This window comes from Dendrobates tinctorius, unplaced genomic scaffold (assembly GCF_039654945.1).
Source record: "Dendrobates tinctorius isolate UK_male_01 unplaced genomic scaffold, ASM3965494v1 ptg000192l, whole genome shotgun sequence".
In the NCBI taxonomy this organism is placed as follows: Eukaryota; Metazoa; Chordata; class Amphibia; order Anura; family Dendrobatidae; genus Dendrobates; species Dendrobates tinctorius.
The window spans coordinates 2,807,597-2,835,297 of record NW_027361859.1 but is presented as its reverse complement, the minus strand read 5'-3'; the positions used below and the strand labels follow the sequence as shown (position 1 = coordinate 2,835,297).

The 27,701-nt window shown below is 44.4% G+C and overlaps 1 protein-coding gene across 1 annotated transcript in view; it reads right to left on the bottom strand.

Moving 5' to 3' along the window:
- Positions 1–1,191: 1,191 nt before the first annotated feature.
- Positions 1,192–27,701, bottom strand: part of LOC141055825 (uncharacterized) — a 210,816-nt gene continuing 184,306 nt past the window's right edge. Inside the window, exon 8 of the mRNA XM_073552543.1 lies at positions 1,192–4,725. Within this exon, the coding sequence (XP_073408644.1) occupies positions 3,509–4,725 (1,217 nt within the window). The 3' untranslated portion in view covers positions 1,192–3,508. The remainder of the gene's footprint in view (positions 4,726–27,701) is intronic.

Below are 27,701 nucleotides of genomic sequence, written 5' to 3'. Positions count from 1 at the left end.
AAATGAATGGTGTCATTCAAAAGTACTACTTGTCCAGCAAAAAAACAAGCTCCCATATATCAATGTGGACAGAAAAATAAAAGTTACGGGCCTGGATAGAAGGGGAGGAAAAAAAAGCAAAAACTAAAATTGGCCGTGGAGTAAAGGAATTAAGCGGGAGTTACCAGATATTTGTCTCTGGGGGTATATACCGTATTTTTCGGACTATAAGACGCACCGGACCATAAGACGCACCCCTATTTTCAGAAGGAAAATAGGGAAAAAAATAATAATGTGTCAAATGGGGGTCCGTCTTACAGTCCGAATTCAGCTTACCTGGGAAGGGATCCGGCACAGGTGGAGAAGTAGTCACAGGGGTCATTCAGTGGTCCAGGCTCGTGCGGTGGCGGCGGCTCTGTGCTGGGGCAGCTGCGCTGGGGCGGGTGGGCTGTGCTGGGGCAGCTGTGGCAGGGGCAGCTGTGCTGGGGCAGCTGGGGCAGTTGTGCTGGGGCAGGGGCAGCTGTGCTGGGGCAGGGGGGCTGGGGTAGCTGTGGCAGGGGCAGCTTTGCTGGGGCAGCTGTGGCAGGGGCAGCTGTGGCAGGGGCAGGGGGGCTCTGCGGTGCGGTGGTGGCAGTGGGCTGTGCTCCGGTGCAGGGGCGGCAGCTCCGCCGGCGTTTCTTCGCAGCCCGGAGGCCCCCCGCACACCCCTTGCTGGGCGCCGCCATGTTGCGGTGGCCTCCGGGAGCATGGACGCCGGCAAGATGGCCGCCGGTCCGGGGACGGCGCATGCGCAGCTTCAGATCTCGTGCCGAGATCTCGGGGGACGAGATTCAAATCTCGGCAACGAGATCTCGTCCCCCGAGATCTCGGGACGAGATCTGAAGCTGCGCATGCGCCGTCCCCGGACCGGCGGCCATCTTGCCGGCGTCCATGCTCCCGGAGGCCACCGCAACATGGCGGCGCCCAGCAAGGGGTGTGCGGGGGGCCTCCGGGCTGCGAAGAAACGCCGGCGGAGCTGCCGCCCCTGCACCGGAGCATAGCCCGCTGCCACCACCGCACCGCAGAGCCTCGCCCGCTGCCACCAGCGCACCAGGTACCGTGCATTGCGACCATAAGACGCACCCCCCACTTTCCCCCAAAATTTTGGGGGAAAAAAGTGCGTCTTATGGTCCGAAAAATACGGTACTTCTTCCATTGCATAAGGCTGAACAATCATAAGCAAGCAGCAACACACAGGGGATAAAAAGATCCTCCCCTCACTGATCTCTGCTGCTATTGTGTAGAGATACAACAAAGTTGAATTATCTATCATTACTAAGGGGCCCGTTACACTAAGCGATATTGCCATGAGATGAGATCTGTAGTAGTGATGAGGGAGCACGCTCGGATAAGGAGTTATCTCAGCATGTTCAAGTGCTAGTAGAGCACCTCCTCAGTGCTCTAATACTATGTTCCTGTTGCCAGAGCTGCATGTCTCGCAGCTGTTTGAAAGCCGCAACACATACAGGAATTACCTAACAAACAGCCTCGGGACATGCAGGGATTGCCTGTTTGATCTCAACAGAGTTACTGCAGGCATCAATGATGAAAGCATTCTTTGCTCCCTTGCATGATGATGCCTACTTATGAATGTCAATCTCATTCCGGGAAAGAAATACAAGTCCCCAGAGACAAATCTCTGGTAACACCCAGTTGCACTCTAACTAAAAATACCTAATATCACAGCAAATAAGAATAGAAACTAAAAAATAAAAGCTGAGTTTTACTTAGCTCTGCAGCCACTATTCCAAGACGTGGCCAGTAACAATGCACAAACTGGTGAAAGGTCCTCTGGAAACCTTACAGAGCAATGCAAAGCTGGGTAATTATACTAGTCTCCCATAAAAGGATAATTTCAAAAATGGAAAAGTGTCTTAACAAACCTTAGCTCCTTAATGTAATTCTGCCTTCAATGCTTCTATATAAACCATACCAGCTCTCCCTCAACTACACAGGTCCTACTGCAAAATCTTAACTTATAGATAAAAAATATACATGCAAACAGATGGATACTAGTATTAAAAGGGCAGATTTGTATTAATCTTTGGTTACAAAGTTTTAAAGGGGTGGTCTGACACCTCTCTTAGGCTAAGTGCACACGTTGCGGAATTCCCGCGTGAATTCCGGAATTCCATTCTGCGGGAAAACCGCATTTTAAATTCCTGCGATTTTCCCACGGAAAAACTAGCGATTTGCAATCGTAATTAGCTTACAGAATGCTAGCGTTTTCCAAACAATCTGTAGCATCACTTGGAAAACTGATTGACAGGTTGGTCACACTCGTCAAACACAGTGTTTGATGAGTGTGTCCAACTTTTTACTATTGAGGCTGCCTATGCAGCATCAGTAGTAAAAAGATCTAATGTTAAAAATAATAATAAAAAAAAAAAAAAAATTGTGTTTTTCTCACCTTCCGACGTCCCGCACAGTGTCCCCGATCACCGCGATGTTGCCGGCAGGTCCCGTTCCCAGTGATGCATTGCACCAAAGACCTTTGATGACGTCGCGGTCTCGCGAGACCGCGACGTTATCAAAGGTCATTGCCGCAATGCATCACTGGGAACGGGAGCTGCCTCGTGTATCGCTGAAGCATGGTGACGCTGCGTGGGACGTGGGAAGGTGAATATTACCTGATTTTTTTATTTTAATTCTATTTTTTACAGGGATATGGTACCTAGAGCCCGGAGGAGAATCTACTCTACTCCGGACCGTGGGTATGGTCCGCAAATGTTCTGCTTACTTTTCGCATGGTGTGCACAGCCACATGCGGAAAGTAAGCATAACAATGCATTCCTATGTGGGTGGAATCGCCGTGATTCCGCAAAATAATGAGGATGCTGCGTATATTTCCACAATGCGATTCCGCTGCGGGAAAATCCACAGCATTAGCACAGCATTGAGGAATCACATAGGTTTGCATGGGATGCTGTTTTTTTGCGTTTTCGCGACAAAATCGCACGTTGAAAACGCGGAAAAACCGCAACTTGTGAACGCAGCCTTACAAGTGGTGTGGTATCCCGTAAGGGTAGATGGTGTTGTACTTGATTAGGTCAGTTGAAAAGGGAACCATCCGGTTGGTCTCATCTGATTAATAAGACACCATCCTTATTAGAGGTGACATGTTTGGTGTCTGACGTTTGCCTTAGTAACTATCCCGATCATGTATACAAGAAAAGTGTGGACAACCCCTTTAAGATGCAGTTATAGTGTTCACATAACGGTGGAGCATCCTATATACATGGTGAAATATTTAGGATTGTTATATGCATTCTACTTGCTGATGTTTATTGCTCATTGAATATAGTACATTTTCCTAATCATTATCATTTAGTGTTCTTGCTTTCCCTTTTTGATGTGTGACAACTTTTACTGTAACTTTTCTTGTTCAATTCATGAATAAATAATTTTATAAAATGTGAAATGGTTATGTCCATGTGTTTCTCTGATGTTTAAAAAAAATGTAATTTCTTTGTTAAACATTTTCCCATTTTCAATGCGAAAATGGCTTCTTCTCTGTGTGAATTCTCAGATGTGCAACAAGATATGACTTCTTAGTAAAACATTTCCCACATTCTGAACAAGAAAACGGCTTCTCCCCAGTGTGTGTACGTTTATGTTGAACGAGATCTCCTTTGTTAGAAAAACATTTCCCACATTCGTGACATGAAAATGGCTTTTCTCCTGTGTGAATTTTCTTATGTACATTAAGATTTGACTTCTTGGTAAAACATTTCCCACATTCTGAGCAAGAAAAAGGCTTCTCCCCTGTGTGAATAATCTTATGTGAAACAAGACTTGTTTTGCAAGTAAAACATTTCCCACATTCTGGACATGAAAATGGCTTCTCCCCTGTGTGAATTACCTTATGCGCGATAAGATTTGCCTTGTAGGTAAAACATTTCCCACATTCGTGACATGAAAATGGCTTCTCCCCTGTGTGAATTTTCTTATGTGCAGTAAGATTTTCTTTCTTGTTAAAACATTTCCCACATTCTGAGCAAGAAAATGGCTTTTCCCCTGTGTGACTTATCTGATGACTAACAAGTTTTGATTTAATGCTATAAGATTTTCCACATTTTGCACATGAAAATGGTTTCCTCCCTGTGTGAGTGATTTTATGTTTAACAAGCTCTCCTTTACCTGTAAAACATTTCCCACATTCATGACATGAGAATGGCTTCTCCCCTGTGTGAATTCTCTGATGTACAGTAAGATTTGCTTTGATAATAAAACATTTCCCACATTCTGAACATGAAAATGGTTTCTCCCCTGTGTGAATTTTCTTATGTGAAGCAAGACTTGTTTTGTAAGTAAAATATTTCCCACATTCTGCACAGGAAAATGGCTTCTCCCCTGTGTGAATTCTCTGATGGTCAATAAGACTTGCTTTCTTGTTAAAACATTTCCCACACTCTGAACAAGAAAAGGGCTTCTCCCCTGTGTGAATCTTCTTATGTGCAACAAGACTTGTTTTGTAGGTAAAACATTTCCCACATTCTGAACAAGAAAATGGTTTCTCCCCTGTGTGAATTTTCTGATGTGCAGTAAGTGTTTCTTTCCGGTTAAAACATTTCCCACATTCGTGACATGAAAATGGTTTCTCCCCTGTGTGAATTCGCTCATGTACCGTAAGCCTTGTTTTGTTGGTAAAACATTTCCCACATTCTTGACATGAAAATGGCTTCTCGCGTGCATGAGCTTTTTGATGTTCAGCATCCTTTTTGTTATTGTGAATTGCTGGCGGTATGTCTGGAATAGTGTCATGCTCTTCATATATATATGGTGTGATACCATAATCAGCTGCTTCAAAATCTGTATATGTCAGATGTCCCTCTGACGCACATTCATCTGCCAAGAAAAAAAGATACATTTCTTCATAAATGCTGCCTCTTGAAACAAATTGTGTTAAACTTCAATTACTAGTTGACAAAAACACGGGTAACAACTGTAGATTTCAATGCAAGGACTAATAGATTATGATATTAAGCCAAAAGGTTGTGCTTTTTCAATTTTAAGTTTCTCTTCTAATATTAGTTTTTTTTATAGCTTTATGTTTCAATGTGCTTGTCAACAAATTTTTCTAATGAAATGTGCAGTGGAGAATCACAAAGAGGTCTGTAAGGATATGTGCACAAGTTGCAGATTGCTGTGCGGATTTTTCCACGCAGAATCCGCAGGTAAAATGACCTGCGTTTTACCTGCAGATTCACTGCAGGTTTTCTGCGGTTTTTGTGCGGACTTGGGCTGCGTTTTTACACCTGCGGATTCCTAGAATGGAATAGGTGTAAAAATGCTGCGGAATCTGCACAAAGAATTGACATGCTGCGGAAAATAAACTGCTGCGTTTCTGCGCGGAATTTTACGCAGCATGTGCACAGCGGATTTGGTTTTCCATAGGTTTACATGGTACTGTACACCGCGTGGAAACCTGCTGCGGATCCGCAGCGTGTGCACATACCCTAAGTCAGTGCCATTAGCTGGTGTCTGTCTCATACACACCCTGATACCTACACGAGCTATAGCGCAGAAGGCAAAGTGGAGGAGCAGGATGGTCGTGTACATAAAAGTCATGACTTTAGAGCAGGTGTAAGATTGGAGTAGTACGTACATAAAGGAGAAGTGAAATATTGGCTTTTAAGATTTACATGGGAGCACTGGGACAGCTGAAAATTAATTCGAAGCAGTGTCATTATCCTGTCATTGTTGCCAGTCTCTGGTCTTTGGGCTATTACCCAGCTTAATTACATAAAGTGTATTGTATATTCCTTCCAGAATAGTTTGGCCATTTCTGCATCAAGAGGAGTTCCGCTTCTATGCCCAAAATACTGAAGCTTATACAAAAATATCAGATTAAGCAAGATTTCCATAAAAAAAAATATAAGGCTCAGCAAATCTAAAGCCGATTATCTATAAAAATATTTGTACGTACAATATCTTTGCTATACTGTCACCTGATTATACAATAATGTACTTGGCATGCTCCTGCACGTCTCTTCATACCAGCTGCATTAATACAGTCCATGGCTGCGATGGTGGGGACGCTGCACAATACACATGGTCTTCCAATCTGTGTACATCCACTCTGCCTGACAGCTATTCGTTTAGATAATTGGCTCTATTTTGCGATTGTGAGTTTTACTACTTGGTTCTGACTCGGCTTGTTATCTGACCTTGCTTTTGGGTTCTCCCCTAATTGGTCTATACACTTCTTGCTGATCTCCAGACTGACTTCCATCTTGTTTACCATTCTGGAACTTGAATCGGTGAAAGGTATTACAGCAAAGTCTAAATCTCTGTTTGGACATCAAATGGTAAAATACCAGGGATCTCTTGGACTCGTTAATTGGTTTAGCCCTGACCAAGTTCACTGTAGTTTGCTTGACTTTTATGGTAAGCATAATCATAAGACATCTGTCCGATACTGTTAGAATTGCTCGGGTGATCTCCGAGTATTTGGAAGTACTCGGAGATTTAGTTTCTGTCGCCACAGCTGCATGATTTGCAGCTACTTGACAGCCTGAATACATGTGGGGATTACCTGTTTGTTAGGGAACTCCCACATGTATTCAGGCTGTCAAGTAGCTTAAAATTATGCAGCTGCGGCGACAGAAACTAAATCTCCGAGTACTTCCGAGCATGCTCAGGAAAACCTAAGCAACGAGCATACTCACTCATCACTAGTTAGAATGGATCGTCTGCAATCTATGGTGGATCAAGTTCATGGAATGTCTCAGCTGGTTCGTGAATTGGCCAGTCAAGTTCAACCTTAGGAAATCTCCCTTTATTCTGATGCTGTTCCTGAACTCAAGATAAACTCACCCGATTGACTTTTTGGAGATTTCATGAATTTCTTGCTTTTCCGTGGAAGTTGTAAATTCTCCACACCAAACCTGTGACTCTGAACAACAACATACTAAACTATGTTTATTACAACACTAGGATCCTTAGAGGTAGGCTTTCTTTGTGTTTTTGGGTCTTCGGAAGTGTTTTTTTTGCAGAAACCATTTATGACAAAAACAGAACAATATTGCTCTTTTTGTTCAGTAGGCTACATATTTTCAGAGGAAAGATTTCAGCATTATATGTCAATTTCTTCTCGATGGCTTTGAGGAAACCTACCTAGATGAATGAGTATAGCCTTGATTTATTCAACATTTGGATCCTATGTTTAGCTTTGTTTAAACTCTTACACAGTGGAGCAATCATCAATTTAATTGATCTGACTTTTAGTAGGATGTTGAAATTGCCAGAGAGAGACATAATACACAAAATACAATTAGTGGTTGACAGCCGTAAGAATGAGCGGGAGAGAAAAAGAAAAAAAAAAAAAAATAGATTCAAATCAGTTTTCTGGGATCAACATAAAATTTCTACAGTCTCATATCAGGATTTGCTTATGTCTCCAGCTCGAGCATTCAACCACAACAATGGAATTTGTTGTTTTGATTGTAATGATGCGGCATCTCAGAATGGACACATCAAGCAGTAACTATGGCCATGGACAGTGTATTTTCTTTTTTTAGATTGACTGGGTCACCGTTTTGCTTGGCAGTGATTTTGGCTCCAAGAAAAAAAAAAAAAAAAATTTTCTTATATTGGAAGAGCAAAACATCTTAATTTTTCTGTTTACAGAACTGTATAAAGGATTATATTTTCCGCATTGAGTTGAAATTTGTATTAGTAAAATATTGGAAAACGCACAAATTTCAGATAACTTTACTTATTATTTTGAACCAAAACTAACAAAAATGACAATTATGCCATCATTTTTCATATTTTTTTTTTTTTTTTTTTTAAAAACAGCGTTCATTCTACAAGCCGTTTCCACCTTATGATGAGACAAGCACAACTCCCGAACGCATGGCTTGCAAGAGATACAACTATGTCCTTTTGTGATAAATCTCCTGCAATTTGGACTCATGACATCGTGCCAACCCCGGATTAATGCAACATTGGGGATGCTCGAAGGCAAGAGATCATGGAATCGTCGTCTTGGGGCTGTTGGGGGATCAGCAGGGATAATGTCACATTCAGGAGGATGTAAGGGAGGATAATGAACTAGAAGCACTTGGATAGGAGGAGTAATGGGTGGATTTGGATGCCGAAATTGAGGTATCCCAAAGTCATTCAACCAATGTGGCTTACACTCATTGTTGCCCTCGTTATCAAATTCACTGACTAGAATGATAAAATATCGTATACTGGGGAGGAGAGTTAACTAACAGGATCTTCAATCACAATGGTGAGCATAAAAAAAAAAAAAAAAAAAAGATTTTTGTTGATTGATGGTAAACAGGTGTATCTTTAGAATCAAGCAAAGTGGTGATTATTGGATAGCCATTCTGTTATACCCTCGCTATTAAAGCAAAATGTGAGAATGTTTCCTGCTTATGAAAGGAAAGCAAACCTGAAGCATTACCAGGATAAGCTCTATACTCGGTCTGTGGTTGCTTTCACCGAGCAGATACCTGCTGCCATTATGTCTGACCTGAAGGCTTCTCTCCGCTTTTCGCACAGTCAATGCTCCACCACTTCCGTCACCTACACAAGTAGCCGAAGCAGCAGCGAAAATAATTTATAGGACATGATACACAACATATTTTATAATCATCTGCGCCAACGTGACACACATCAGTAAAAGCAAGTGCAGCAACCTCAACAGCCAGGAACAGTCATACAAGGACTGTGTCCTTTCTCGTGAAGCTGAGATCTGACCTCATAAACTTCTATGTTCAACAATTGGACCAGTCGCAAGATTTGACCCAATTTGCCATTAGTCTACTTACTTCCCTGCCCAGCTTCACAGATGGTAAATTAGAATTAAAAATATTATGAAAGGTCCTTTTTACTTGCATGCAGATTGGTTGTTGTCCAGGTCCCGAGACCCCCACCAATTGCGTGAAAGCCTGTTAACAGCATAGCTTTTGACGTAAGTGCACAGAACAGAGTATGGATTCAATAGAAAGCCTACAAAATTTTTGTACCAATTAATGAATAAGTAAATATAAAGGTCATTACTCACCTGCGCTGTCATCTGTAATAACCTCCACTTTAAACCAATCATCCCCTCTCACATATGTCTCTGTAGTATCAACACTGTTCAGGCCTTCATCCTGAAACAATTATTGTAAAAGTCACAGACAGATTAAGAAATCACATCTATGATCAGCTCTAATCCCGCCATCTCCACCCATCTCAGTACACAACTGTAAAACATATAACACAAGACTGAACATAAGAACTTCACAGCAGTCTACACATTATAGGTGAGATCTCATGACACCTTCCCTCCATCTACCTGATGATCCAGAGGAACATTGGGATCTTCTTGTTCACAGTCCTGTGGAAGAAGAGGATGAGGACTTCTCTCTGGTGTGGTCCTGTTACTGGATAGAACTGGAGGAAAAACATACAGGGTCCACATTAATTCTTTACATACAGATAATTATAGGCCGTGTGTATTTAGTCTTGTCTATTACCTGGTGATGTGAGGGGCTGAGGAACCTCCATGATGACGTCCTTGTACAGATCTTTGTGTCCTTCTAGATACTCCCCCTCCTCCATGGAGAAATAGACAGCAACATCCTGACACCTTATAGAAACCTGACACATACAATGATACCGTCATCACCACAATCCGATCATAGCGTAACTGTATAATGTCCCAGCATTCCCAGCAGTGTCACCTCTCCAGTCAGCAGCTCAATCATCTTGTAGGTGAGTTCTAGGATCTTCTGGTCATTGATGTCCTCATGTATCAGAGGGTGAGGTGGAGGCCCCATGATTGGGCTCAGGGGTCTTCCGCATCCCTCAGACACAGGGTCCTGACAACGCTCTCTAGAGGTCTTCTCCACCACTGTGTAATCCTGGTTATGGAGAGACACATTAATAAATCTCACTACAGACATTTCCAGAGTCCTCACCTCTCCAGTTCGGTCCATCTGTTATTCCCATAGATAAGAATGATGTAATGTAAAATCATCAGAATTTCTCACCTTTCCAGTAAGCTGAAAGAGGATCTCTAGGGTAAGGTGTAAAATCTTCTCCACCATCTTGTCACTGTTCTTTTCCATCCTTGATGGGTCAATCAGTAAAATTCTCTTATATAGTAGATCTTGGATATTGTAGTGACCTGAACGGGAAGATTTGCCTGTGTAATATCATGAAAAAAAATGTAATACAATTACAGGAGACTTTATACCCATTACTGGCTGCAGAAATTATGCTAACATATATGGCACCTGACTTTTTTTTCTTTAATAGGTGTTTACCTGTCATTTTTATTATTCACCAATTCGATCGTGGTTTGCGGTTTCAAGATGTTCTCAGTTGATTTATCAACTACAACTTCTCAAAAAGTTGCAAAATTTGTCACAAATCAACTACTACAGTTCATCCCAAGATATTTTAGTGCAAGATTTGTGTCATTTTGCAAAATTTGAGACTTGTTTGCCCTAAGAGCATTTTATTTTGTGCAAAATTCATGACTCATTTTGAAGAAAAGAATTTAGAGAAAAAAAATTAAATGACTACCACAAGGGAAGAAAAGAAAAACGGTAATTACACCTACCGGTGATTGCATGTCCAGGAATCCATCCTGACAGCACCAAGGAGGACATCCTTCTTATCCTCAGTGGAACAGGAAATAACGAGAGTTTAAAAGGACCCTCCCCACCTACCACCCTTCAGTGATTTTTCAAAGTAACACATCTAGATGGATGCAAAAAGAAAATTTATTTAAACAATCTTTATACAAATGCTACGTCACATTAGTATGGAATATTCATAGTAGGGAGGGAACTAATAGTGCTGTCAGGATGGATTCCTGGAAATATAATTACCGGTAGGTCTAATTACCATTTTCCAGTTCACCACCTGACAGCACCATGGAGACGTACCAAAGGATGATGGTTTTAGGGCGGGACTACTGCATGAAGCACCTTTCTGCCGAACTGTGCTGACACCACATTTAGTTTGTAATGCTTGGAAAAGGTACTAAGAATGGCCCAGGATGCTACCCTGCAGATCTGTTCTGCTGAGGGCCCACCCTTTCTCTGCCCATGAAGCGGCCATAGCTCTAGTTGAATGGGCTCAGACTACCCAGGGGAGTCTTTCCCTATGCCTCATAAGCTAAGCTTATTGTGGTTCTGATCCACCTAGCTATTGTGGATTTTGCTGCTTTCCTTCCTTTGTTTGGCCCCCTGTACTGTATAAACAAATTGTTATCGCGCCTCCAAGTCCAGGTACCCGAGTACCGTCTCCCTAACATCTAGGTTTGATAGATTCTTTCCTTTTGGGTTTTCATAGAGCGTTAAGGACTAAATTAAGGTCCCATGACAGGACCGTTTTTCGTATTAAGTGCCTTAGTCTCTGGCCGGCTCTGGAGAATCTAGCTATCCAGGGATGTGATAACAAAGAGGAATCATAGTATATGCTGAGGGCTGAAATCTGCACTCAGTGTACTGGGTCTAAGATATTTTTAAACCCTGACTGCAGGAAGTCAAGGACATTGGGAATGTCTGGGTGGTCAGTATCCACTGTCGCCCCTCCACAATAGCTGCAGAATCCTTTCCAAATTTTGCCATAAATTGCGGAAGTCACCGATTTTCTACTTGCTTGGAGTGCAGAGATCACCTCATCCGACAGGCCTCTAGATCTTAGGAAGTGACGCTCAGGATTCAAGCTGATAGTTGGAGGGCGTCTGGTTTGTGATGGAAAACTGGGCCCTGGTGAAGAAGATCTTTCTTTTTCGGCAGCAGAAAGGGTTCTTCCCTTGACATCTTCCTCAGCAGAAGAAACCAACTCCTCTTCGGCCAGAAGGGTACCACTAAGATGACTGTTGCCTTTTCGTCGTGTATCTTCCTGAGGGTCTTTGGAATCAGGGGAAGAGGCAGGAATGCATACAAGAGACCTTCGCTCCATGACTGGGACAGAGCATCGACCCCTGCTGGGCCGTGCAGAGGGTTAAGGGAAAAGAAGGTCTTGACCTTTGCATTTTCCCTGACCGCGAACAGATCCACATCTGGCCTTCCCCAGCGATGGCACAACATGTGTTGAACACCTTATCGTTCAACTCCCACTCTGTGGCGGCTACTTTCTTTCTGCTCAGAAAATCTGCGACCTGGTTTCTGGTTCCTTCCAGTTGCACAGTCGAAACCAATCGGACCCATACTTCTGCCCATCTGAAGATCTGTTTTGCCAATTGTTGCAACGCTGGATGCTTCGGACCGCCTTGATGACGGAGAAAAGCCGCTGTCGTGTTGTCGGACAGAATTTTCACGTGCTTGTTCTTCACCAGAGACGGAGCCTGAATCTTTCATACTGCATGTAATTCTCTGAAATTTGAGGACTTGCTGTTCTCTTCTGAGCTCCATTGCCCCTGGAAGTATCTCCTTTGCACGCATCTCCCTTGCACGTGTCCACCCCATCCCAACTGACTTGCGTCCGTGGTGACGATGACTCATGGGGACTGAACCCATGACACGCCTGTTCAGAGATTTCTCAGAATGGTCCACCAATATAGGGATCTCTTTACCCGAGGGGGATAACCACATTTTCCTGTCTAGTCAGCCTTGCTTTCTGTCCCAGGTTGCTAGTACCGCCTGTTGCAGCTCTCGAGTATGAAACTGGCTCCAGTTTACGCAGGGTATGAGGATGTCATCAGCCCCAGGACCTTCATCGCATCCCTGATGGAGACACTGCTTCTTCTAAATTTACAAATCTTTTTCCTTATACTGGTCGGTTTTTCTTCTGGTAGGTAGGACATTCTTGCGTTGGAATCTAGCATGACTCCCAAGAATTTTATTCTTGGTTTGGGAACTAGGTCTGATATTTCCCAATTTATAATCCATCCTAGATTCTGCAGCATGGAGATCAAGGTTTGACAATCGATTCTGAGCTACTCTTTGGAATCTGATACTACCAGAGAGTCGTCTAAGGCAGGGGTCCCCAACCGCTGGTCCGCGGCCCAGCACCGGGCCGCTGCAGTGCCCTTGCCGGTCCGCGGACACAAGGGGAGCCAGGGGCGGTCAGTGGCGTAGCGGGGGCTGGGGCGGCGCGCAGCAGTTCTTAGCGGCGGCCAGGGAGCGATCCAAGCAGCTCCGCTGCCTGCAAGAGGGAATAGCAGGAGCGGAGCTGCAAGGACCCGTCCACTGCGTCCAGCTTCCTGCCCGCCGCCCTCGCTTCCTGTCTCTGACTGACACAGAGAGGAGCGCGCCGCTGCTGTGTCAGAGCGAGGAAGCGCGGGCGGCGGGCAGGTGAGAGGAGAGAGGTGGTGTGTGTGTGTGTGTGTGTATAATGTGTGTGTGTATGTATGTCTGTCTGTGTGTACATGTATGTATGTGTGTGTGTGTGTGTGTGTTGGTCTGTGTTTGTGTAGCCTGGCCCTGGAGGTGATGGGGACATGAGGAGAAGGCCATGAGGGGAGTGATGGAGAGACGGCAGTGATGGGGTGAAGGCATTGATGGGGAGAGGGGAGTGATGGGGTGAAGGCAATGATGGGGAGAAGGGAGTGATGGGGTGAAGGCAATGATGGGGTGAAGGCAATGATGGGGAGACAGCAGTGATGGGGTGAAGGCAATGATGGGGAGACAGCAGTGATGGGGAGAGGGGAGTGATGGGGTGAAGGCAATGATGGGGAGACAGCAGTGATGGGGTGAAGGCAATGATGGAGAGATGGCAGTGATGGGGTGAAGGCAATGATGGAGAGATGGCAGTGATGGGGTGAAGGCAATGATGGGGTGAAGGCAATGATGGGGAGAAGGGAGTGATGGGGTGAAGGCAATGATGGGGAGAGGGGAGTGATGGGGAGACAGCAGTGATGGGGTGAAGGCAGTGATGGAGAGAAGGCAGTGATGGAGAGAAGGCAGTGATGGGGTGAAGGCAGTGATGGGGTGAAGGCAGTGATGGGGAGAGGGGAGTGATGGGGTGAAGGCAATGATGGGGAGACAGCAGTGATGGGGTGAAGGCAATGATGGGGTGAAGGCAATGATGGGGTGAAGGCAATGATGGGGTGAAGGCAATGATGGGGTGAAGGCAATGATGGGGAGAAGGGAGTGATGGGGTGAAGGCAATGATGGAGAGATGACAGTGATGGGGTGAAGGCAATGATGGTGAGAAGGGAGTGATGGGGTGAAGGCAATGATGGGGAGAAGGGAGTGATGGGGTGAAGGCAATGATGGGGAGAAGGGAGTGATGGGGTGAAGGCAATGATGGGGAGAAGGGAGTGATGTGGTGAAGGCAATGATGGAGAGATGGTAGTGATGGGGTGAAGGCAATGATGGGGAGAAGGGAGTGATGGGGTGAAGGGGGTGATGGAGCACTTATTCAAAACCTATGGTGAGTTGAGTCACATTATAAATGTTATTTAATTATAAGTATGCACTGCAACACTACAACCGTGTCCATAGCCCCGCCACCTTATGACCAAAGCCCCGCCCCTGCCACACCTCCATTCCCGCCCTGCCGGGCCATGGAAGAATGGTCTTGCTTGAAACTGGTCCCTGTTGCAAAAAAGGTTGGGGACCACTGGTCTAAGGGATTACGATGATGTTTTGGTTTCTCAGATATGCGACTAACTCCACCATTATTTTTTTACATACTCTGGGGGCTGACGCTAGACCAAAGGGGAGGCATCGGAACTGATAGTGGTGGACCCTGCCTTCCTTTTCCACGGCACACCTCAGCTATCTTTGATGGGCTGCGTAAATTGGGACATGGTAATACGCACTTTTTAAATCTAAAGTGCACATAACCATATTTTTGTCTATGAGGGGTATTGTGGATCTTATGGACTCCATTTTGAACCTCTTGTATCTTATCCATCTGTTTAAGGGTTTGAGGTTTATTATCGTTCTGGATTCCCCCGATGGCTTTTTTATCGAGAAGAGGCTTGAGTAGTGACCTTTGCCTTCTTCCTGAACGGGAACTTAGCCGATTGCTCCTATCTTTAACAGGTCCTGAATGTCTGACCACATAGGGGAGGCTGAGACAAGACGAAAATTGGTTATAAGAAATCTTTCTGGATGCATTTTTCAAATTCTATTCTGTACCCCTGGGAGATAATCTGCAAAATCCACGGACTTTAAGATACAGTGCGTTGCGAAAGTATTCGGCTCCCTGGAACTTTTCAACCTTTTCCCACATCATACGCTTCAAACATAAAGATACCAAATGTAAATTTTTGTTGAAGAATCAACAAGTGGGACACAATTGTGAAGTTGAACGAAATTTATTGGTCATTTTAAATTTTTGTGGAAATTCAAAAACTGAAAAGTGGGGCGTGCAATATTATTCGGCCCCTTTAACTTAATACTTTGTTGCACCACATTTTTCTGCAATTAAAGCTGCAAGTCGCTTCGGGTATGTCTCTATCAGTTTTGTACATCGAGAGACTGAAATTCTTGCCCATTCTTCCTTGGCAAACAGCTCGAGCTCAGTGAGGTTTGATGGAGATTGTTTGTGAACAGCAGCTTTCAGCTCTTTCCACAGATTCTCGATTGGATTCAGGTCTGGACTTTGACTTGGCTTTCTAACACCTGGATACGTTTATTTGTGAACCATTCCATTGTAGATTTTGCTTTATGTTTGGGATGATCGTTTTGTTGGAAGACAAATCTCCATCCCAGTCTCAGGTCTTTTGCAGACTCCAACAGGTTTTCTTCAAGAATGGTCCTGTATTTGGCTCCATCCATCTTCCCATCAATTTTCACCATCTTCCCTGTCCCTGCTGAAGAAAAGCAGGCCCAAACCATGATGCTGCCACCACCATGTTTGACATTGGGGATGGTGTGTTCATGGTGATGAGCCATGTTGCCTTTACGCCAAACATATCGTTTGGCATTGTTGCCAAAATGTTCGATTTTGGTTTCATCTGACCAGAGCACCTTCTTTTACATGTTTGGTGTGTCTCCCAGGTGGCTTGTTGCAAACTTTAAATGACACTTTTTATGGATATCTTTGAGAAATGGCTTTCTTCTTGCCACTCTTCCATAAAGGCCAGATTTGTGCAGTGTATGACTGATTGTTGTCCTATGGACAGACTGTCCCACCTCAGCTGTAGATCTCTGCAGTTCATCCAGAGTGATCATGGGCCTCTTGGCTGCATCTCTGATCAGTCTTCTCCTTGTTTGAGATGAAAGTTTAGAGGGACGGCCGGGTCTTGGTAGATTTGCAGTGGTATGATACTCCTTACATTTAAATATGATCGCTTGCACTGTGTTCCTTGGGATGTTTACAGTTTTGGACATCATTTTGTATCCAAATCTGGCTTTAAACTTCTCCACAACAGTATCATGGACCTGCCTGTTGTCTTCCTTGGTCTTCATGATGGTCTCTGTGCTTATAACAGAACCATGAGACTATCACAGAGCAGGTGCATTTATACGGAGACTTGATTACACACAGGTGGATTATATTTATCATTATTAGTCATTTAGGACAACATTGGATCATTCAGAGATCCACAATGAACTTCTGGAGTGAGTTTGCTGCACTGAAAGTAAAGGGGCCGAATAATATTGCACGCCCCACTTTTCAGTTTTTGACTTTCCACAAAAATTTAAAATAACTAATATATTTCATTCAACTTCACAATTGTGTTCCACTTGTTGTTGATTCTTCAACAAAAATTTACATTTGGTATCTTTATGTTTGAAGCATGATATGTGGGAAAAGGTTGAAAAGTTCCAGGGAGCCGAATACTTTCGCGAGGCACTGTATCTTCTGCCAACTCCCCAGGAACGTGATTTGATGTCCCCCTACTCTGATGGCATCATTTTCTTCATGGGCCTGATCCTGAGCATGAGAAAATGGAATCTCTGTTCCTTCCCCCTTTGGGATAGCTCCATATCCCTGATTTTCCCTTCCGCTTATAGTCTGTTTTCTGACTAGACCGGGGTATACAAAAGGGCTGGTATTTCTTCCGCTTCTCACCAGGAAATCCTTTCTCCTCATCTGAGGCCTTTTCTAAGATGTCATCCAGAACAGTCCCGAACACCTACCCCCCTGAGAAAGGAATGGAGCAGAGTTTATTTTTCGATTGAGGGTCCCCCGACCAGCTCTTCAGCCAGATAGCTCTTTGAGCTGCGTTGGACAATGACCTGTTCCTGGCTGCGAATCGCACTGACTCAGTAGACGCGTCAGCCAGGAAACCGGTTGCCAGTTTCAGCAGGGGTAGAGATTTTAGAATTGACTCCCTAGGGGTTTGGTTGTTAAATGTTCCTCTAAATCGTCCACCCAAAAATTAATGGAATGTGCTACTGATGTTGCTGCTATGTTGGCTTGTATTATGGCCGCTGAAGTCTCCCAAGTTCTTTTCAAGAGACCGTCCGCTTTCCGGTCCATAGGCTCCTTTAGGTTAGAGGAGTCCTCAAATTGAATAACAGTTCTTTTTGACACTTTTGCCACAGGGATGTCTATTTTAGGAATATCTTCCCAAATCTTGACATCCTCAGAATCGAATGGTAGTCTCAGCCTGAAGTCTCTGGGAATCACCAGTCTCTTTACTGCCTCCTCCCATTCTTCTAGGATCATGGACCGGATATGAGGGTTAACTGGAAAAATTTTTGTCATTTGTGAACGTAGACCCTCAAACATTTCATCCTGTACAGAGAGATTTTGGGGTCTCTTCTATTTGCATAGTGCGTCTTACTGCGCCGAGTACATCCGTATCTGCAGATGAGAACAGGTATCTTTTCCCTCCTTCTGAAGGATCTATACCCAACTCCCATTCTTCCATGTCTGACTCGGACAACTCCTCTTCTGAGGATGTGCCCGACTCCCTTGGTCTCTTTCGGGACCCCTGGGACTCTGACTGTGAGGACTAAGGGTATACTAGTACCGAAATCGAAGCCTGAACCTCTTGCCTTACGATAGATCTCATTGGTCATCAGAGCAGCCTGTTCCTCTCCAACAATTCTCATAGTGCATGTTTCACAGAGGGGTTTCTGCCAGGTGTCCGGTAATTTTGAAGTGCAGATAGGGAATTTTTTGTTTTTCCCCAACTTCTTGCTATCTCTTTTAGCTGCTGTCAAGGTGGATGCTCCCCCCTAAAATACACAAAGTAAATGACGTGCGTTTTCTAAGATTATAATGGGCTTAATGTGGTAACATTTTTGGCAGCTTACTCACGTGCCCCTGGCTCTCAGAGCAGATTTCCGCCTTTGCAGGATCCTCCTTCACTGCCTCAGAAACCTGTAGCCAAGTCTGTCCCCACATCTGCCCGATACCTTTAATATAGCGCTGAAGAGGTCCTGCGTTCCTCCTGGAACGCCGCGCTGCTGACCGTGAACCGGAAGTCCTCCGCCCCCTGAGCGGAGGTGACGCTGCCTGGCTGAGCCGGCTGTCGGCCGTGACCCAGAAGTGGATAGTGACGTGGCCATAAGTATCACAGTCTCAGCCCCGCTGGGATGCCGCTCTGTCTGAGGCAACAGTATTCCCTGGGACCCACGTGATGGACCCTAGATGAGCCGGTGTTCACAGAGGCGGCCCGGAGACACCGGGGCATAAGCGAGGCACCGCGTCTGGGTCGAGATCCCCCAGACAGAGCGAAGCGACCCATTTCTTAGGAGCAGCACTGCACTGAGGTAGGCTGAGGAACCCTAGAGCGGGATTGTCAGCCACAGATTTTTTGAGGCGGGAAGGGAAAGGCTAGCCCCCCCTGATCCTCACCATCTGCCCGGAGCGGTCAGGGGTAGGTTCTCTCGTGGTTCCTATCCCCAGTGGGACAGGAAAAAAAAAAAAAACACTGAAGGGTGGTGGTGGGTCCTTTTAAACTCTCGTTGTTTCCTGTCCCATTGAGGATAAGAACATCCTCCATGGTGCTGTCAGGTGGTGAACTGGAACGTGAATTAAAAATAACTAATGAATTGGGACCCATGCTTTCTTGTTCCGTTATATCAGCAGACTGGATGTGACTGAAGTCTTTTTATAAACAGTCAGTGAAAGAAAAGCTTGCTAGCTTTCTACTTTCTCTCCACGATGTACCTGCCACTAAAGCCAGGTTTACATGTGTGGTGCCCTACGTCTTTACTGCCACAAAAGGGTTAAATATGTACTGTTTTGCATGTGTTTTGTGAGCAGTGGGAGTTATACCTTCTCTGCTAGAGACCACAACACACACAATTCACCTCACTCCCTTACTTGTCTGAAGCTTAGAGCTTTGCAGACACACCCTAACTGGGAGGGGGCGTAGTTGAGAGTTGTTGTTTCAGTGGTGAAGGAGGAGAAGAATGCTTGGAAGCCAATAGACATGTGCTCTATCCAGGAGTAGAGCTAAGAAGCATCAGGGAATCAGCCCTTAGACCATCCATGCTTTGAGAGCAGGGTGGTAAGCTGAGAGACTGTGTGGGTTTATACAACCAACAGCATCGTGTTTTCCCCGGGAAAACTGCAGCGAACTAGGATCAGTGAAGGATTGTGCAAGAGGGAACTTGAGCTGCCTCACACAGGACCCAAGCTGCAATTTGCCGAAGGGGAAATACACCATGAGCAGTGCTATACTGGAAGTTTCTACACTGTGGGAAGCCTAGGTCCCAGAAGGGATTAGACTAGCAGGAAGCTTACACGGAGTCACAAGCAGAGGGAAGGATAACTCTCATTTTGCAAAGCAGACTGTAACCTTGTGAGAGTTGTAATATCTCCTCTGAACTGCACCTGAACTACAGTAAATGATAAAGTGACTTTCCTTGTCTCCTGCCTGATTACTCTGTGCCTTCAACTGCCATCACAATCTCTGGGGGTCGGCCCTGGTTTGAGAGGGTTAAATATCTGCACTGCCATCACCATCTACTCCCCCGGGGATCATCTACAGTGCCTGCTATTCTACAGTCGAACACTCCAACTGGCATCACGAATCACTACATAAACTTTAGAACTGGTCACCTTAGACCACTTGCAACTAACACCAAGCCAATCAGGGTATACCTATGCCTTAACAATAGTGGATCACTATTCCCGTTTCCTAGTGGTCTTACGGGTGAAAGACCAAACAGCAAGAACAGCTGCAAAGGCATTCCAAGAATATTTCTGCAGACCCCATGGCTACCCAGATCAAGTACTGACAGACAGAGGTCCAGCCTTTGAAGCAGAGGTCTTTGAAGAATTTTGCTCCCTCTATGGATGTAAAAACATCAGAACTACACCATACCATCCACAAGGCAATGGTCTTTGCGAAAAACTGAATCATCTGGTAATCAATTTATTGCAGATCCTACCACTAGAAGAAAGGAACCAATGGCCTGAGAAATTGCCTGATTTGATCGAAATGTACAATCATATCCCAACCAGCGCAACCGGATATGCTCCAGCTTACTTGATGCGTGCACGGCCAGGTAAACTCCCCATCGACCTAGAAATGGGAGCCCTAACTCCTGAAACCATATCCAGCCAATTGGACACGGATTGGAATACAGAAAGACAACTGCAGTATCAAAAAGCTTAGCAATGTGTAGAGGAAAGTCTTGCTCAAGCTAGGCAAAAACAGAAAATGAACTTTAATAGACATGCTGTGGCAACCCCCTCACCAACAGGTGAACAAGTGTTGAAGAAAAAGAGAAGAAACCACAAGTTAGATGACCAATGGGAGGTTCAGCCTTACACTATTCAACCATATAGTTATGACAGCAGAAAAGTGTGTACTATCTCCAAAGATGGCGGAAAAACGTATACCACCGTATCCAGAGACAATCTGAAAGTATGTCCAGCACAATTGTGTGAAAGAGTTGAGACTAAGAAAGATCCTCAGTTAAAAGAGAAGACTGATACAAAGATTCGCACTGTTCTAGGTGAATTCCCTAGTTCTTGGCTACAAGTTAACAACGCAGTGGTAGTTCCAGTGATGGTGTTCCCACAAAGGTCCTTACCAGACATACCAAATTGTTCTGGAAGCGACGAGTCGCTAATGCCAACCACTAACACTTTTCATGTGGAAGAATCAGAAAACTTGCCCACAGTCAGCATTGAACCTGTTGTACCCATGGTAGGTTCAAAGAGTAGTAGGAAGTCGTCTAGTATTTCTATCTTGCGCAGATCACAGCGTAGCACACAGGGCCAAACTCCTTCTCGCTATAGAAATGATTTGTAAAATAGTCTAAGATTAATAATTTAGTTTTAAGTTGTACTTACATTGAACTTTGCCTTATGTAACATTACTAAAAATGTTAAAAAAGTTGTGCCCACATGGACTAATGTGAGATTTCAGTAGTTATTATGCCTTTTCTACTACAAGAACTCTTGTAAAGACTCTAAAACTTGAGAAGAAAAACCCGTTCATTGTGCCTTGGCAGGAAGCCATCTAAGACAGCCAGTGCAGTGAATTTTCTATTATGGTCTGTGTGCCCTGCAGCTGCACTCAGGGACGATGCAAACAATCAGAAGTGGTTTTGGGCTGTAATCCACGACTTAACTCAGTTACTGGGACTGTTTACTTATACTCAGGTTAACTGTTATGTCATTTTGTTACATGCTTATGTTCATTGTGTAGCCCGAGGACGTGCTACATTTAACTATAGGGGAATGTGGTGCCCTACATCTTTACCGCCACAAAAGGGTTAAATATGTACTGTTTTGCATGTGTATTGTGAGCAATGGGAGATATGTTTTCTCTGCTAGAGACCACAACACACACACACACACAATTCACCTCACTCCCTTACTTGTCTGAAGCTTAGAGCTTTGCAGACACACCCTAACTGGGAGGGGGAGGAGTCGAGAGTTGTTGTTTCAGTGGTGAAGAAGAAGGAGAAGAACGCTCTTGGAAGCCATTAGACATGTGCTCTATCCAGGAGTAGAGCTAAGAAGCATCAGGGAATCAGCCCCTAGACCATCCATGCTTTGAGAGCAGGGTGGTAAGCTGAGAGACTGTGTGGGATTATACAACCAACAGCATCGTGTTTTCCCTGGGAAAACTGCAGCTAACTAGGATCAATAAAGGATTGTGCAAGAGGGAACTTGAGCTGCCTCACACAGGACCCAAGCGGCAAGTTGCTGAAGGGGAAATACACAGTGAGTAGTGATATACTGGAAGTTTCTACACTGCGGGAAGCCTAGGTCCCAGAAGGGATTAGACTAGCAGGAAGCTTACACGGAGTCACAAGCAGAGGGAAGGATAACTCTCATTTTGCAAAGCAGACTGTAACCTGGTGAGAGTTGTTATATCTCCTCTGAACTGCACCTGAACTACAGTAAATGATAAAGCGACTTTCCTTGTCTCCTGTCTGATTACTCCGTGCCTTCTACTTCCATCACAATCTCTGGGGTCCGCCCTGGTTGGAGAGGGTTAAACATCTGCACTGTTATGAATGAGTCACCGAAGGAGGAAAAAACAAAAATACAAGCTAAGTCCAGAAAACCGGAGAGGTTGGCAGCTATCGGACTGCAGACCCCTGATCCTATCCACAACTAACAATAGCCGTGGGGGGTTCCTACGATGCCCTAGACCCCTCGATCACAGCCGGAGAACTAAATAGGCCTAAAGAAAGAAAGGGGAAATCTAAACTGCCCCAGAGCAGACCCCAAAGCAATAGGCATCCCCCAACATATAATGATGGTGAAGCAAGATGAAAACACTAACACAGATAGAAAGATAGGTTGAGCAAACGATGGGGCCCAAGCTAACTAAAAAGGACAGGATAGAAAAGCTGCTGTCTGCAATCCGTAAAAAACCCTACCAAAAAATGTCCCAACAGTCTGATTGGAAAAACATGCCCTGAAGTCGCTAGGACTTCAAAAAGACTATATCAGCACTCAGGTAAATTCTGAAGGCAGAGCAAAGAGACAAACTGATCAGAGACAAAAATGGAACTCAGCACACCCCAGACCGGGGATTGCTGAACTCCAAAAAACAAGGTAAACAAAACAAAACTAATAAGTTCAATAGCAGAGCAAAAACTTATCTTTGGGAAGCAGGAAACAGACTGGTCTCCAAGAATCCAGCAGAGAAATCACCAGCGACTCAGAAGGGCGTCGGCTGCCTTATATCCAGTCAGAATTTCCTGTTACCCAGTCATCATCTACCAGATCAGGTGTTTGGTAATCAGCCTCACTACCTTCCTTCACCAGAAGAGGGAGTTCATCAGACATCGACGGTGAAGGGGAAAATGAACTCACAACACATCACCATCTACTCCCCCAAGGATCATCTGCAGTGCTGGCTATACTACAGTCGAACACTCCAACTGTCATCACGAATCACTACATACTTTATCCCTAATCAATACTCCCCTTTTACATGACCGCCTGGGGCCACGGACCGGGTCACTGCCACTGTGACACATCCCTTTAAGACGACCGGCCCGATACACAGTATCTCACAGCCCCTGGGGTGCATCACATGACCATATAAAAAAAATCCTCAGGGTTTCAAGCAGAAAACATCAAGCAGCTTTTAAATAATTTAGAGCTTTTTTTTCAGGAACGACCAATAGAGCCTGGGTGGGAAGGATTGCTCCCATACTCCAGTTCAGGTCTTATAGGTCTAATAAAAGGCAGCTGGGATGTGTGTTGTGTTGGAACTGAAAAATAGCCAGTTAATGGTTTACAGTCTATGCACAAGACTCAAAAGTACCTATAAAACCAAGTTGATGATGTTGTTATGCTATATTTTCTCTTACCCAAAGAAATGACTGTCTTGTTATTCATTTGTGCCAAAGAAAGCCTGATTTAATTTTGGAGCTGGAAAGTTTATGAAGTACAATAAACTTTACTTTGTTTTGATATTAAAACCGGTGACTGTGCATGATCAAGCAACAACCAGAGAGCTGAAGCCGCTACTCTTTCCTATGTGAAAGAACTGCAATGTACCTGTAAAAAAAAAAAATGGATGCTATACGATGGCTTTTAGGAATCTGATTTTTTTTATTCACCTATAGACTTAAAAGGAAGAGTTTCATCCAAATGATAGAAGAAACTAATGTATGCCGCGACTACTTTTTTTCCCCCATACACCCAGATTTTGTAAGTACAACGACAAAAAAAATATCACTCATATGCACTGCCACATTAAATAATATTAATCAGCCAGATGTGGTAGATATTTTAAAGACAACACTGGGACTGAATATACTGTCGTGTGAACAAGCCCTAAGGCCGGGTTCACACTTGCAAGAAACTCGCACGAGTCTCGCGTCTCGATACCTGGCGCTGACCCTGGCACTCAGACCAGAGCGCTCAGCTGCATAGAAATACATGCAGCCGCACGCTCCGGTCCCGAGTGCCGGCGGCAGTGCCGGGTATTGAGACGCAAGACTCGTTCAAGTATCTCGCAAGTGTGACCCCGGCCTAAAAAACTATTGGAGCTTGCTCTTTTTACTCCTGTTTAACCAAAGCAAATGCCACTGTCAATCTCTGACTGGAAATTAAATAGTGCAATCCTTGTGGGGCATATTGTTCCTTCTGTATCATACAATAGTGGGATGCCGATTGATTGCCACATTGGTCCTGATGAAGCCTCCCATTAACGCCATCTCAGTGCTCCTTTCCTTTTCTGAAGGACACAAGGAAAGGTGTTGTTCCTGACCAGAAGCCTGCACTGACGACTCAGTGCTTGCATTTTTTGAAACTTCAGAAGAGGAGGTGATAGAGCTGGGGGCTGTTTCGGCAATGTAAGCCAAAACCTGTTCCTGATGCTCCGGCTTTAAAAGCGGTTTACCTACTCCCAGAAAAGGGAGCCTTCCAGGCCTCAACACCTCCTGCCTTAGGTGCTATAGTGATTTTGGCACTACCAGCAGATGCACCACTGTCAGTACCAGCTGGCTCCCCCCGCCCACGTCCTCTTCCACCATACTTCCTCATGTTTGGGAAAATGTACCAAAAATACCAGCAGATATATGGTACTGTATCAGAAGCGTACAGCTGTATACGGTGAAGGGGAAAATTGTAAATCTCTGTATATATTTCAGGAGTCACACACAGACGCTCTCAGGCTCAGTATGGATTAGACAAGATTATAAAAAGCTGAAAAAGGGCACTGTTTCAGAAGATACCAGGTGTATATAGTGTTGGGATAATTTTAAATCTCTGTATATATTTCAGGAGTCACACACAGACGCTCACAGGCTCAGTATGGATTAGACAAGAATATAAAAAGCTGAAAACGGGTACTGTATCACAAGCGTACAGCTGTACACAGTCTAGGGGTAATTGTAAATCTCCAAATATATTTCTGGAGTCACACACAGATAGTCAGCATGTATTTGTCCGTGATACCAGCCGGTACACGGTAGTGTGTGAGGAGCGTACAGCTCTATACGGTGTGGGAAAAAATGAACGCTCGGTAAGTGTGCAGAAAAAAAGAATAAAACTATTAGTGCTGTGTAAAAAGCTGTCTGCAAAGCAGTGTACATACAGCAATACAGCTAGCAGGCAGCCTATTAAACAGCTCTGCTGCTGCACAAAAGAAAATCCTCCCCTGTCACTGGCAGGCAGCCTAATAACCAGTGCTGCTGCACACAACAAAACCCTCCCCTGTCACTGCACGCTAACTGTACAGCACAATTGCTATCAGCACAAGCACAGAATCACTTTTCTTTCCTGCCTAACTCTCTCCCTACTGAGAAACAGCAGCAGCAAACTCTCCCTAAGATCGGCAGAAGTAAAATGGCGGTCAGCGGTCAGGGCTTTTATAGCCACTGTGACGCCACACAAAGCAAGCCAATCACTGCAATGCCCATCTCTAAGATGGTGGTGGCCACTGCCCATGTCATCTCGTTGCCCACAGTGTGCATCCTTGCTCATTGGCTGAGAAAAGGCGCCTGCAAGCATTATGGGAAACGTGACTTTGGCGCTCAGGTCGACGACCGCATGGCCGACTTCACGCTCTGGTCGGGTTTCGCTCGGCAAAACCCGACTTTGGCGAAAGTCGGCGATTTTTTAATCTGACCGACCTGTTTCGCTCAACTCTAACTACAAGCCATCCAACTTTCACAGGTTCAAGTCCTTTGGTGGAGACATAACAAATACAGTCACACATTAATGTTAAAAAAAAGAATAGAAAGGTAAACAAATTATTAACAAATTGTAAAAAATGTTTAATTTTTTTTTTTTCAAAATATAAAACATTTTTCTAGCAATGAACAACTCCAAGAAAATGCAATACAAAGTGAAAGAAATGTTGTACGTACCCCAAAATAATAGTAATAAATCTACAACTAAGCACGCAAAGGCCTCATACAGTTCCATTGGCTGAATTTTTTTTTTTTATAAGCATCAGAAAATGGGGGCACAAACCTATTTTTCTTATTTAAGCAAACTTACGAATTTTACTAAAGTTACTAAACTAATAGAGAATTATATTCTAGTTTACATGATTCGTCTCTTCCATAAAATGTTTGGCGCTGGCAACAATTTGCTATATATTAAACTGAGGCGTACTCACCATCTCAGGTCCAGCATTGAGTTTACACCTTTGCTCCATTATCGGCTGCAGCGTTGACATCCTGATTATAGTGATCTCAGGGACTCTGCCCTTGTGGACAGAATGCCCTCTTTAGAGACGCCGAGTTCACGGACTACCTGCCACTCTGTCGACATCAGCGCCACAATCAATAACAGAGAGCGGAACCCGAAGACAGTGAGTACAACATTTGTTATTTTATAACAATCAGTAGCCAGGGCCAAATAGTTTTCAAAAATGAGGGAAAAAAAAAAAAAAAAAAAATGTACCTGTAAACCTGAACATGAAACCCAAGAAGAAAATGCCGGAATATTTTTTTTTCTCAACAATTTACTTCACTTTTAATTTTTTTCCTCCATTTTCAGTACATTACAGTGCCTCGCGAAAGTATTCGGCTCCCTGGAACTTTTCAACCTTTTCACACATATCATAAAGATACCAAAATGTAAATTTTTGGTGAAGAATCAACAAGTGGGACCCAATTGTTAAGTTGAACGAAATTTATTGGATATTTTAAATTTTTGTGGAAATACAAAAACTGAAAAGTGGGGCGTGCAATATTATTCGGCCCCTTTATTTTCAGTGCGGCAAACTCTCTCCAGAAGTTCATTGTGGATCTCTGAATGATCCAATGTTGTCCTAAATGACTAATGGTGATAAATATAATCCACCTGTGTGTAATCAAGTCTCTGTATAAATGCACCTGTTCTGTGACAGTCTCAGGGTTCTGTTAGAAGCACAGAGAGCATCATGAAGATCAAGGAACACAACAGGCAGGTCCGTGATACTGTTGTTGCGAAGTTTAAAGCCGGATTTGGATACAAAATGATTTCTGAAACTTTAAACATCCCAAGGAGCACTGTACAAGCGATCATATTGAAATGGAAGGCGTATCATACCACTGCAAATCTACCAAAACCCGGCCGTCCCTAAACTTTCATCTCAAACAAGGAGAAGACTGATCAGAGATGCAGCCAAGAGGCCCATGATCAGTCTGGATGAACTGCAGAGATCTACAGCTGAGGTGGGACAGTCTGTCCATAGGACAACAAGTCATAGGGTACCGTTACACTTAGCGATGCACCAGCGATCCCGACAACAATACGACCTGGTAAGGATCGCTGGTGCGTCGCTAAATGGTCGTTAGTAAGCTTTCATACAGTCAGATTTACCCAACGACGCAGCAATGATCCAGCAATCCGTATAACGACCTTGGCGGTCATTGGGACCTTGTCACACAGCAGCGATTCTGACGACTCCCGCCTGCGTCCATGATTTCTGAGTCGCTAACGAG